Raw genomic sequence first — 13,438 nt, forward strand, 5'->3', positions numbered from 1 at the left:
GTAGTCTCTCTCTGGGACTCCTTGTCTCATACCACTGTTCCAACATCAGAAAGAACATCTTAAATGTGCTCAGCAACAAAAAAAGACTAAATGTTTCACAAAATTCTAGCAAAGTGATGATATAAAGACCCTACTTACCCTTCTCCTTCTTGAGGTCATCTGTACACATGTAGAGTAGATGGAAGACAGAGAGAACATCATTAACATGAACACTAGTAGATGTAGTCTCTCTCTGGGACTTCTTGTCTCATATCACTTCTCTAACGTCACAAATCCTAATTGAGTTCCACCACCTAAATGAGTCCAGCGTACCTCTGTGAGACAACTTCTCCAATGAAGATATTCTACAACCACTTCTTAATTTCATTAAATGTGACTGGTCCATCAGTGATCCAGGTGTATCAGAGACTACCTCTAGTCTAGTGGTCCTCTACAGTCTCTACACATCTGTTCTATAAAATCATCCCAACATCAGAAGGAACATCTTTAATGTGCTCCAAAAATAAAATATACAATTTAAATGGTTGACAGTTGTAGCAACGTGATGATCTGAAGACACTACTTACCTCGCTGCTCAGTGAGATCATCTGTAAACATGTAGAGTAGATGGAAGACAGTGAGAACATCATTAACATGAACACTAGTAGATGTAATCTCTCTCTGGGACTCCTTGTCTCATATCACTTCTCTAACGTCACAAATCCTAATTGAGTTTCACCACCTAAATGAGTCCAGCGTACCTCTGTGAGACAACTTCTACAATGAAGATATTCTACCATCCCACCAATTCTTAATTTCATTAAATGTGACTGGTCCATCAGTGATCCAGGTGTATCAGAGACTACCTCTCTCTAGTCTAGTGGTCCTCTACAGTCTCAATACATCCTGTTCTATAACATCAACATTAATGTGACTGGTCCAACAGTGATCCAGGTGTATCAGAGACTACCTCTCTCTAGTCTAGTGGTCCTCTACAGTCTCAACACATCCTGTTCTATAACATCAACATTAATGTGACTGGTCCATCAGTGATCCAGGTGTATCAGAGACTACCCTCTGAGTACACTACAGGTTAATATTTGGTTGAGACGTTGATCAATGAGATTACAACCTACAGTATATTCACCCACTCTAAAAGACAGCAAGAAGTTATTTACATTTCCCATGTGTTTTCACAATGCTTTAAACCCATCTAAAAGCACAACCAAATTCCAGTGAAAAACAATGTTTGATTTTTTGTTTTGTTGTCACCCAAATGTCTATCACTGCGCTTTCAACTAATTTCATTCACAGCAAAGTTCAACTGGGAATACAATGTCAGATATTTTGTTTATTTATAAAATGGATTAATGTGAATATCCATGTGCTTCAACTAATAGCAGAGACAAATGACCTGGATTACAGTTCAAATGTTGATATAATTCTAGCAGAGTGATGATCTGAAGACACTACTTACCTGACTTCTCAGTGAGGTAATCTGTAAACATGTAGAGTAGATGGAAGACAGTGAGAACATCATTAACATCAATACTAGTAGATGTAGTCTCTCTCTGGGACTCCTTGTCTCATGTCACTGTTACAACATCAATGTTCCAACATCTTCAATGTGCTCAAAATAACCTTCTTACATTTTTTCCTACTTAAAGTCGGTAAATTAGAAATAATGACACTTTTGTGGTTCTAACAACGTTATCAGAATGATGGTCTGAAGACACTACTTACTATTCTGGGCCGAGAGGTTAGCTGTAAATATGTAGAGTAGATGGAAGACAGTGAGAACATCATTAACATGAACACTAGTAGATGTAGTCTCTCTCTCTGGGACTCTTTGGTCAAGGATTCAATCCAATGTGCATTATACGGCAGGGCACTTCACAGCTGACAATGTACTTTTTAAAGGCATTTTCCACCGGCATTCACAGAGATCACATTCATGATAAACACTGCACATGTTGACTCAAACTTAAACTACCTTGAAAAGTCTGTTATAGTGTGCTGTGTTATAATTGAGTGATATTATTTTAATTGAATCCCGGCCCTTGTCTCATACCACTGTTCTAACATCAGAAGGAACATCAAGGGCCAATCAGAAGTTGAAACAATAACAAAGCGTGATTCCAGCCACTGTTGTTTTGGTAAAAAGCTGAGGGAGGGGCTGGAGAAATAATATCACTCTCAAATTCATAGACAGAGAGATGGATGAATATGAATATGAATGGATAAATGTAAATGTAATGGATACAAGGACTGACCATCCATGATACTGTATCAACATTATAGTTTTATACATGTTTGGAGGCTGTACAGAGTTTGCTTACATTTACTTTGTTTACAAACACTGAGACAAAACAAGGTTCTATTTGGGGTTCTGATGGGGTACAACAGTTAAACTAAGCTCTTTAATCATTTATAAGTTAGATTCTTCAAGAATCAATGGGGACAAAATTATTTTAAAAGTCAAAAAACGGATATAGCAACTACCGATTGTCCCTTTGTGCTCCAAAAAAAATGTGGTTACATAAATTTAGCAAAGTGATGATCTGAAGACACTACTTACCCTTCTCCTCCCTGATCTTATCTGTAAACATGTAGAGTAGATGGAAGACAGTGAGAACATCATTAACATGAACACTAGTAGATGTAGTCTCTCTCTGGGACTCCTTGTCTCATATCAATGTTACAACATCAGATAAATGTCAGGGAACATTAATATGAACAACATGATGTGTTTTCTACTCCACTAGAAGTTACATCTATAGAAGAGACATTGGTTTATATAATGTTATCAAGGTGATGATCTGAAGACACTACTTACTATTCTGGGCCCAGAGGTTAACTGTAAACATGTAGAGTAGATGGAAGACAGTGAGAACATCATTAACATGAACACTAGTAGATGTAGTCTCTCTCTGGGACTCCTTGTCTCATACCACTGTTCCAACATCAGAAAGAACATCTTAAATGTGCTCAGCAACAAAAAAAGAGTTTAAATGCTTCACATAATTCTAGCAAAGTGATGATCTGAAGAGACTACTTACTCCTCTCCTTCCTGAGGTCCTCTGTAAACATGTAGAGCAGATGGAAGACAGTGAGAACATCATTAACATGTTACAGGGTCCACAGGAAATCACAGACTACAAAAACAAAAACAGCCACGTCACTGATACCGACGTCACGCTTCCAGACAAACTAAACACCTTCTTTGCCTGCTTTGAGGATAATACAGTGCCACCGTAGCGGCTCGCTAACAAAGACTGCGGCCCCCCCTCTCCTTCTCAGTGGCTGACGTGAGTGAAACATTTAAACTTGTTAACCCTCGCAAGGCTGCTGGCCCAGACGGCATCCCTAGCTGCGTCCTCAGAGCATTGGCAGACCAGCTGGCCTGTGTGTTTACAGACATATTCAATCGCTCACTATCCCAGTCTGTTGTCCTCACGTGCTTCAAGATGGCTACCACTGTTGCTGTACCCAAGAAGGCAAAGATAATTGTTTTAAATGAATAACGCCCGTAGCACTCACTTCTGTCATCATGAAGTGCTTTGAGAGGCTAGTCAAGGATCATATCACCGCCAGCTTACCTGACACCCTAGACCCACTACAATTTGCTTACCGCCCCAAAAGGTCCACAGATTACGCAATTGTAATCACACTGCACACTGCCCTATCCCATCTGGACAATAATAATACCTATATAAGAATGCTGTTTATTGACTACAGCTCAGCATTCAACTCCATAGTACCCTCCAAGCTCATCATCAAGCTGGTGGCCCTGGGTCTCAACCCCTACCTCTGCAACTGGGTTCTGGACCTTCTGACGGGCCGCCCCCCCAGGTGGTGAAGGTAGGAAACAACATCTCCACTCGGCTGACCCTCAACACTGGGGCCCCACAAGGGTGTCTGCTCAGCCCTCTCCTGTTCTTCCTGTTCACCCACGACTGCATGGCCACGCTCGCCTCCAACTCAATCATCAATTTTCCAGGCGACACAACAGTTGTGGACTTGATTACCAACAACGATGAGACAGTCTACAGGGAGGAGGTGAGGGCACTCGGAGTGTGGTGTCAGGAAAACAACCTCTCACTCAACGTCAGCTAAACAAAGGAGATGATCATGGACTTCAAGAAACAGCATAGGGAGCACCCCCCTATCCACATCGAAGGGACAGCAGTGAATAAGGTGAAAGTTTTAAGACTCGATGTACATATCACAGACATACTGAAATGTTCCACCCACACAGACAGTGAAGTGAATAAGGCACAACAGTCCCTCTTTAACCTCAGGAGGCTGAAAAAACGACCTGCCCTGCAGGACACCTACAGCACCCGATGTCACAGGAAGGCCAAAAAGATTATAAATGACAACAACCACTGCCTGTTCACACCGCTATCATCCAGAAGGCGAGGTCAGTACAGGTGCATCAAAGCTGGGACTGAGAGACTGAAAAACAGCTTCTATCTCAAGGCCCTCAGACTGTTAAACAGCCATCACTAACTCAGAGAGGCTGCTGCCTACACTGAGACCCAATCACTAGACACTTCAATAAATGGATCAACAGTCACTGAGTCACGAATCCCGCCGAAGATGGTGCCTCTTCCTGTTCGGGCGGCGCTCGGCGGTCGTCGTCACCGGCCTATTAGCTGCCATCGATTCTCTTCTTTTTGTTTCTTTGGGCTGATTGGGTACACCTGTTTTGAGTTTAGTTTTGTGGGTAGGCTATTTAAGGGAAGTAGGCCCGCTGGTTTTTGTGCGGGCTTGTGATTCTGTTTGTGGTGTTTGTACATCGTGTGGATTTTGTCCTTGTTTATTGTGGATTGGATGTTGACGCGCCCTTTTGTTGTGTGGCGTAGCCGTCTCGTTCTTATTCTATTTTGGAATATTAAAATATATCCACTTGCTCGAAACTACCCTGCTCTCTGCGCCTGACTCCTTCATTCACCATTGGAAGCGTAACAGAAGCCCGCACCTACCATGGAGTCAGCAGAAGCAGCGACCACCCCTCTTCCATCGATGGAGGAGCGTGTCCTCCATCACACCGCCGTTCTCCATAGGATTGGATCGGCGATGGACATGATGATGGAGAGGATGGAGCGATGGGAGAGGAGTGGTTTCCCGACGTCTACCCCAGCTCCTTCACAGATGTCGCAACCTACTCCATCCACGTCAGCGTCTGGTTCCGGCGCATTGCGTCTCGCGCTCCCGAGGGAGTACGACGGCGCGGTGGCTGGGTGCCAGGGGTTTTTGCTCCAGTTGGAGCTCTACTTGGCTACCGTTCATCCGACTCCCTCGGGAGAGGAGAGTGTTAGCCTCCTCATCTCCTGTCTGACGGGTAGAGCCCTGGAATGGGCCAACGCGGTATGGAACGGCCCAGACTCGGTTCGGGACCACTACCCAGAGTTCACCCGCCGCTTTCGGGCCGTATTCGACCACCCTCAGGAGGGCCGTGCGGTGGGTGAGCGACTGTTCCACCTCAGACAGGAGACGAGGAGTGTGAAAGACTTCACGTTGGAGTTCCGGACCTTGGCTGCTGGTGTGGGGTGGAATGACAGGGTCTTAATAGACCATTATCGTTGCAGCCTCAGGGAGGACGTCCGTCGGGAGCTAGCTTGTAGGGACACCACACTCTCCCTCGATGAACTGATAGACATGTCGATCCGACTAGATAACCTGCTATCTGCCCGCGGGCGTTCAGAGGGGGCCCTGTCAATTCCACCTCCCAGCCCTCCCGCTCCAACTCCGATGGAGTTGGGAGGAGCTGCATCTAGGGAGACCGGAGGAGGTGGCTCCTCTTGCACCTACTGTGGCCGGAGAGGACACACTTCGGACCGGTGCTGGAGGAGTCCATCTGGGAGTCGAGATGGCAGGCGGAATACTCCTCGGCCACCCCAGGTGAGTAGGCACAAGACTCACCCAGAGCTCTCTGTTTGTCACATGTTTTTGGTTATTCTTTACCCTGCGTTTTTCCCCTCTCTTCAGCATTACATTTACATTTACATTTAAGTCATTTAGCAGACGCTCTTATCCAGAGCGACTTACAAATTGGTGCATTCACCTTATGACATCCAGTGGAACAGCCACTTTACAAACAGTGCATCTAAATCTTTTAAGGGGGGGGGTCAGAAGGATTACTTTATCCTATCCTAGGTATTCCTTAAAGAGGTGGGGTTTCAGGTGTCTCCGGAAGGTGGTGATTGACTCCGCTGTCCTGGCGTCGTGAGGGAGTTTGTTCCACCATTGGGGGGCCAGAGCAGCGAACAGTTTTGACTGGGCTGAGCGGGAACTGTACTTCCTCAGTGGTAGGGAGGCGAGCAGGCCAGAGGTGGATGAACGCAGTGCCCTTGTTTGGGTGTAGGGCCTGATCAGAGCCTGGAGGTACTGAGGTGCCGTTCCCCTCACAGCTCCGTAGGCAAGCACCATGGTCTTGTAGCGGATGCGAGCTTCAACTGGAAGCCAGTGGAGAGAGCGGAGGAGCGGGGTGACGTGAGAGAACTTGGGAAGGTTGAACACCAGACGGGCTGCGGCGTTCTGGATGAGTTGTAGGGGTTTAATGGCACAGGCAGGGAGCCCAGCCAACAGCGAGTTGCAGTAATCCAGACGGGAGATGACAAGTGCCTGGATTAGGACCTGCGCCGCTTCCTGTGTGAGGCAGGGTCGTACTCTGCGGATGTTGTAGAGCATGAACCTACAGGAACGGGCCACCGCCTTGATGTTAGTTGAGAACGACAGGGTGTTGTCCAGGATCACGCCAAGGTTCTTAGCGCTCTGGGAGGAGGACACAATGGAGTTGTCAACCGTGATGGCGAGATCATGGAACGGGCAGTCCTTCCCCGGGAGGAAGAGCAGCTCCGTCTTGCCGAGGTTCAGCTTGAGGTGGTGATCCGTCATCCACACTGATATGTCTGCCAGACATGCAGAGATGCGATTCGCCACCTGGTCATCAGAAGGGGGAAAGGAGAAGATTAATTGTGTGTCGTCTGCATAGCAATGATAGGAGAGACCATGTGAGGTTATGACAGAGCCAAGTGACTTGGTGTATAGCGAGAATAGGAGAGGGCCTAGAACAGAGCCCTGGGGGACACCAGCATAAGGCGCTAGTCGACTCAGGCGCAGCTGGGAGTTTTATGGATCGCGGACTCGCCCGTAAGTTGGGTATTCCGCTAGTGCAGATAGACCCACCTTTCCCCGTGCACTCCTTAGATAGCCGACCGCTAGGGTCAGGGCTGGTCACGGAGGCCACGATTCCGCTGGACATGGTAACACAGGGGGATCATAGGGAGCAGATCAGTTTCTACCTTATTGATTCACCTGGGTTTCCAGTGATGTTGGGGGTTCCCTGGCTAGCCATTCACAATCCTCTCATTTCCTGGAGACAGGGAGCTCTTCAGGGGTGGTCAGATGAGTGTTCAGGTAGGTGTGTGGGAGTTTCCATCAGTGCCACGTCGGTGGAGAGTCCAGACCAGGTTTCCACTGTGCGCATTTCCCCAGAATATGCCGATTTGGCTATCGCTTTTAGTAAGAAAAAAGCGACCAAATTACCACCTCATCGACGGTGGGATTGCGTGATAAACCTCCAGGAGAACGCTGCACTTCCCAGGAGTCACGTGTACCCATTGTCACAGGAGGAGACGTTAGCTATGGAGACATATGTCACGGAATCTCTGAGACAAGGGTTCATTCGGCCCTCCATGTCACCCGCCTCCTCGAGTTTCTTTTTTGTGAGAAAAAAGGAGGGAGGACTGCGTCCGTGCATTGATTATCGAGGTCTAAATTCAATCACAGTGGGATTTAGTTATCCGCTACCTCTCATCGCTACGGCAATGGAATCATTTCACGGAGCGCGTTTTTTCACAAAACTGGACCTCAGGAGCACGTATAATCTGGTGCGTATTCGGGGAGGAGACGAGTGGAAAACAGCGTTTAGTACCACATCAGGCCACTATGAGTACCTCGTCATGCCGTATGGGTTGAAGAATACTCCAGCCGTCTTCCAATCCTTTGTAGATGAGATTCTCAGGGACATGCAGGGGCAGGGTGTGGTAGTATATATTGATGACATCTTGATCTATTCTGCCACACGCGCCGCGCATGTCTCCCTGGTGCGCAGGGTGCTTGGGCGACTGCTGGAGCATGACCTATACGTCAAGGATGAGAAATGTGTGTTCTCCAAACCAGCTGTTTCCTTCCTGGGTTATCGCATTTCCACTTCGGGGGTGGTGATGGAGTGTGACCGTGTTAACGCAGTGCGTAATTAGCCGACTCCGACCACGGTAAAGGAGGTGCAGCGGTTTTTAGGGTTTGCCAATTACTACCGGAGGGTTATCCGGGGTTTTGGTCAAGTGGCGGCGCCCATTACCTCACTGCTGAAGGGGGGGCCGGTGCGTCTACGGTGGTCGGCCGAGGCAGATGGAGCCTTCAACCAGTTGAAGGCACGGTTTACTGAGGCTCCCGTGTTGGCGCATCTGAACCCTTCGTTAGCGTTCATAGTGGAGGTGGATGCGTCCGAGGCTGGTGTTGGAGCCGTGCTATCACAGCGCTCGGGCACGCCACCGAAGCTCCGTCCCTGTGCTTTCTTTTCTAAGAAGCTGGGTCCGGCGGAGCGGAACTATGATGTGGGGGACCGGGAGTTACTAGCTATGGTAAAAGCCCTGAAGGTGTGGAGACACTGGCTTGAGGGGGCTAAACACCCTTTCCTCATCTGGACTGACCACCGCAATCTGGAGTATATCCGAGCGGCGAAGAGACTGAATCCGCGTCAGGCTAGGTGGGCCATGTTCTTTACACGCTTTAGATTCACGATCTCTTACCGACCAGGTTCCCTCAACACTAGGGCCGATGCGCTGTCCCGTCTCTATGACACGGATGACCGGCCCATCGATCCGACTCCCATCCTTCCAGCCTCTTGTCTGGTGGCCCCGGTGGTATGGGAGGTGGACGCAGACATCGAGCGGGCGTTGAGGGTAGAACCTGCGCCTTCCCAGTGTCCGACTGGCCTTAGGTACGTACCGCTTGGTGTCCGTGATCGATTGATTCGGTGGGCTCACACACTACCTGCTTCGGGTCATCCGGGGATTGAGAGAACAGTGCGTGGTCTTAGGAGGAAATACTGGTGGCCCACCTTGGCTAAGGACGTGAGACTCTATGTCTCTTCCTGCTCGGTATGCGCACAGAGTAAGGCTCCTAGGCACCTGCCGAGAGGGAAGTTACAACCCCTTCCGGTTCCACAACGGCCATGGTCTCATTTATCGGTAGATTTCCTGACTGATCTTCCCCCGTCTCAGGGGAACACTACTGTTTTGGTCGTTGTGGATCGGTTTTCTAAGTCCTGTCGTCTCCTTCCATTGCCTGGTCTCCCTACGGCCCTACAGACTGCGGAGGCTCTATTTACCCACGTTTTCCGGCATTACGGGGTGCCGGAGGACATCGTATCTGATCGATGTCCCCAGTTCACGTCCCGGGTGTGGAGGGCGTTTATGGAGCGTCTGGGGGTCTCGGTCAGCCTTACCTCTGGGTATCACCCCGAAAGTAATGGGCAGGTGGAAAGAGTGAACCAGGAAGTGGGTAGGTTTCTGAGGTCGTATTGCCAGGACCGGCCAGGAGAATGGGCGAGGTACGTCCCGTGGGCAGAGTTGGCCCAGAACTCACTCTGCCACTCCTCAACTAACATGTCGCCATTTGAATGCGTACTAGGGTACCAGCCGGTCCTGGCTCCGTGGCATCAGAGCCAGACCGAAGCTCCTGCGGTGGAGGAGTGGGTACAGCGCTCTAGGGAGACCTGGCGGGCAGTCCAGGATTCTCTCAGGCAGGCCAGTGAACGGCAGAAGAAGAGCGGGACAGGGTCTGGCTCTCGACCCGAAACCTGCCCCTCCGCCTGCCCTGCCGGAAGCTGGGGCCGCAGTGTGTGGGGCCATGTAAAGTCCTGAGGAGGATAAACGAGGTGTGTTATAGATTGCAACTCCCTTCTTACTATCGTATTAACCCCTCGTTTCATGTGTCTCTCCTCAGGCCGGTGGTAGCTGGTCCCCTGCAGGACGGTGAGGTACCGGAGGTCCCTCCGCCCCTCTGGACATCGAGGGGTCCCCAGCGTACACAGTGCGAGCTATTCTGGACTCGAGACGCCGGGTGGGGGGCCTGCAGTACCTCGTTGACTGGGAGGGGTACGGTCCGGAGGAGAAATGCTGGGTACCGGGGAGGGACATTTTAGATCCTTCACTCTTGGTTGATTTCCACCGCCGCCACCCGGATTGCCCTGCGCCTCGCCCTCCGGGTCGTCCTCGAGGCCGGGTTCGGCGCGCTGCGGGAGCCGCGCGTCAGAGGGGGGGTACTGTCACGAATCCCGCCGAAGATGGTGCCTCTTCCTGTTCGGGCGGCGCTCGGCGGTCGTCGTCACCGGCCTATTAGCTGCCATCGATTCTCTTCTTTTTGTTTCTGTTAGTTTGGGCTGATTGGGTACACCTGTTTTGAGTTTAGTTTTGTGGGTAGGCTATTTAAGGGAAGTAGGCCCGCTGGTTTTTGTGCGGGCTTGTTATTCTGTTTGTGGTGTTTGTACATCGTGTGGATTTTGTCCTTGTTTATTGTGGACTGGATGTTGACGCGCCCTTTTGTTGTGTGGCGTAGCCGTCTCGTTCTTATTCTATTTTGGAATATTAAAATATATCCACTTGCTCGAAACTACCCTGCTCTCTGCGCCTGACTCCTTCATTCACCATTGGAAGCGTAACACACTGTAGAATGCCACTTTAAATAATGCCACTTTAGTAATGTTCACATATCTTACTTTACTCATATCACATGTATATTACTGCACCGTTGGAACTAGAAGCACAAGCATTTCGCTACACTCGCATTAACATCTGCTAACCCTATGTATGTGACCAATAAAATTTGATTTGGTTTGAACATGAACACTAGAAGATGTAGTCTCTCTCTGGGACTCCTCGTCTCATTGTTGTAACTTTAATGTGTTACAGAGTTAATGTTTAAGTTAATTCATTGAGCTGTATCTAAAGATATTTCTTTACAGTTATTTACGTATGTAATTGTATTGGTTCGTATTGAATTACGCTTTTGACTGCAAGTTCCAGAATGCCTTGCAACAGGAAGTAGTGAGTGAACGGGCTAGTTAAGTGCAATTAACAGGTAATTTTTGGCTCCTTTGCGCTAGCATCTTATTTGCATTGCTCTGTAGAATCTAAAGCTGTTAAATGTAACATGATCAAGAATTATTACTAAAAGAAGCTTTCATATCAAACCCGACGTCCCCAGTCATTACTTTGAAGATAGTTATTCTATACTCATATCACTTCACTAATGTCTCAAATCCTAATTGAGTTTCACGCACCTTAATGAGTCCAGCGTACCTCTGTGAGACAACTTCTCCAATAAAGATATTCTACCCTACCTCCACTTCTTAATTTCATTAAATAAATGTGACTGGTCCATCAATGATGCAGGTGTATCAGAGACTACCCCTCTCTAGTCTAGTGGTCCTCTACAGTCTCAACACATCCTGTTCTAGAACATCAACGTTAATGTGACTGGTCCATCAGTGATCCAGGTGTATCAGAGACTACCTCTCTCTAGTCTAGTGGTCCTCTACAGTCTCTACACATTCTGTTCCAGAACATCAACATTAATGTGACTGGTCCATCAGTGATACAGGTGTATCAGAGACTACCTCTCTCTAGTCTAGTGGTCCTCTACAGCCTCAACACATCCTGTTCTAGAACCTCAACATTAATGTGTCTGGTCCATCAGTGATCCAGGTGTATCAGAGACTACCTCTCTCTAGTCTAGTGGTCCTCTACAGTCTCAACACATCCTGTTCTAGAACATCAACATTAATGTGACTGGTCCATCAGTGATCCAGGTGCATCAGAGACTACCTCTCTCTAGTCTAGTGGTCCTCTACATCCTCAACACATCTTGTTCTAGAACGTCAACATTTATGTTAGTTCTACTTCCCTAGAAGAAACATTGGTTCACATAATGTTGTTATTAAGATGATAATCTGAAGACACTACTTACCTAGCTTCCCAGTGATGACATCTGTAAACATGTAGAGTAGATGGAAGACAGTGAGAACATCATTAACATGAACACTAGAAGATGTAGTCTCTCTCTGGGACTCCTTGTCTCAAATCACTGTTCCAACATCAGAAGGAGCATCTTCAATGTGCTCAAAAAAACAGTACACGTTTTCCTACTTAAGGTCGGTATATTAGAGAAAATTCTACTTTTTTGGTTCTAATATTGTTATCAAATTGATGATCTGAAGACACTACTTACCCATCTCCTTCTTGAGGTCCTCTGTAAACATGTAGAATAGATGGAGGACAGAGAGAACATCATTAACATGAACACTAGAAGATCTAGTCTCTCTCTGGGACTCCTTGTCTCATAACACTTCTCTAATGTCTAATGTTCGACACACATAAACAAGTCCAGCATACCTCTGTGAGACAACTTCTCCAATGAAGATATTCCACCCTTCCTCCTCTTAATTTCATTAATTAAATGTGACTGGTCCAGGTGTATCAGAGACTGCCTCTCTCTAGTCTAGTGGTCCTCTACAGCCTCAACACATCCTGTTCTAGAACATCATTCTATGGTCTGAAGACACTGGGATAAGAAGGACACTAATGACCCAGTTTACTGGTGAGATCCTTTTCAACCTTAACTGTAGATACAGATAATATGAAAAGTCAGGGAACATTAATGTGAACAACATTATGTGGGTTCTACATCTTTAGAAGTAATAGAAGACACATTGGTGTACATAATGTTATCAACGTGATGATTTAAAGATACTACTTACCTTTCTCCTTACTGAGGCGATCTGTAAACATGTAGAGTAGATGAAGACAGTGAGAACATCATTAACATGAACACTAGAAGATGTAGTCTCTCTCTGGGACTCCTTGACTCATATCAATGTTCCAACTTGAGATAACAGTTAAGGAACATTAATATGGGTGTTTTTCTAGTGCCTTCAGAACATATTCACACCCCATGACTTTCTCCACAGTGTTGTGTTACAGCCTGAATTTAAAATAGATGAAATTAAGAACACACACATTTAGAACACACAATACCCCATAATGTTACTGATCTACACACAATACCCCATAATGTTACTGATTAACACACAATACCCCATAATGTTACTGATCTACACACAATACCCCATAATGTTACTGATCTACACACAATACCCCATAATGTTACTGATTAACACACAATACCCAATAATGTTACTGATTAACACACAATACCCCATAATGTTAGTGATTAACCCACAATACCCCATAATGTTACTGATTAACACACAATACCCCATAATGTTACTGATCTACACACAATACCCAATAATGTTACTGATCTACACACAATACCCCATAATGTTACTGATCTACACACAATACCCAATAATGTTACTGATTAA

At 47.0% G+C, this 13,438-nt stretch overlaps 1 protein-coding gene across 1 annotated transcript in view; it reads right to left on the minus strand.

Annotated features, from left to right (window-relative positions):
- Positions 1-143: 143 nt before the first annotated feature.
- Positions 144-13,438, minus strand: part of LOC129865284 (butyrophilin subfamily 3 member A2-like) — a 31,537-nt gene continuing 18,242 nt past the window's right edge. Inside the window, exons 14-22 of the mRNA XM_055937943.1 lie at positions 12,812-12,832; positions 12,283-12,303; positions 12,022-12,042; positions 3,039-3,059; positions 2,816-2,836; positions 2,558-2,578; positions 1,723-1,743; positions 1,457-1,477; positions 144-587 (exon numbers count right to left, since the gene is read on the minus strand). Of these exons, the coding sequence (XP_055793918.1) occupies positions 559-587; positions 1,457-1,477; positions 1,723-1,743; positions 2,558-2,578; positions 2,816-2,836; positions 3,039-3,059; positions 12,022-12,042; positions 12,283-12,303; positions 12,812-12,832 (197 nt within the window). The 3' untranslated portion in view covers positions 144-558. The remainder of the gene's footprint in view (positions 588-1,456; positions 1,478-1,722; positions 1,744-2,557; positions 2,579-2,815; positions 2,837-3,038; positions 3,060-12,021; positions 12,043-12,282; positions 12,304-12,811; positions 12,833-13,438) is intronic.

The sequence above is a fragment of the Salvelinus fontinalis genome, chromosome 1 (genome assembly GCF_029448725.1).
Source record: "Salvelinus fontinalis isolate EN_2023a chromosome 1, ASM2944872v1, whole genome shotgun sequence".
Taxonomy (NCBI): domain Eukaryota; kingdom Metazoa; phylum Chordata; class Actinopteri; order Salmoniformes; family Salmonidae; genus Salvelinus; species Salvelinus fontinalis.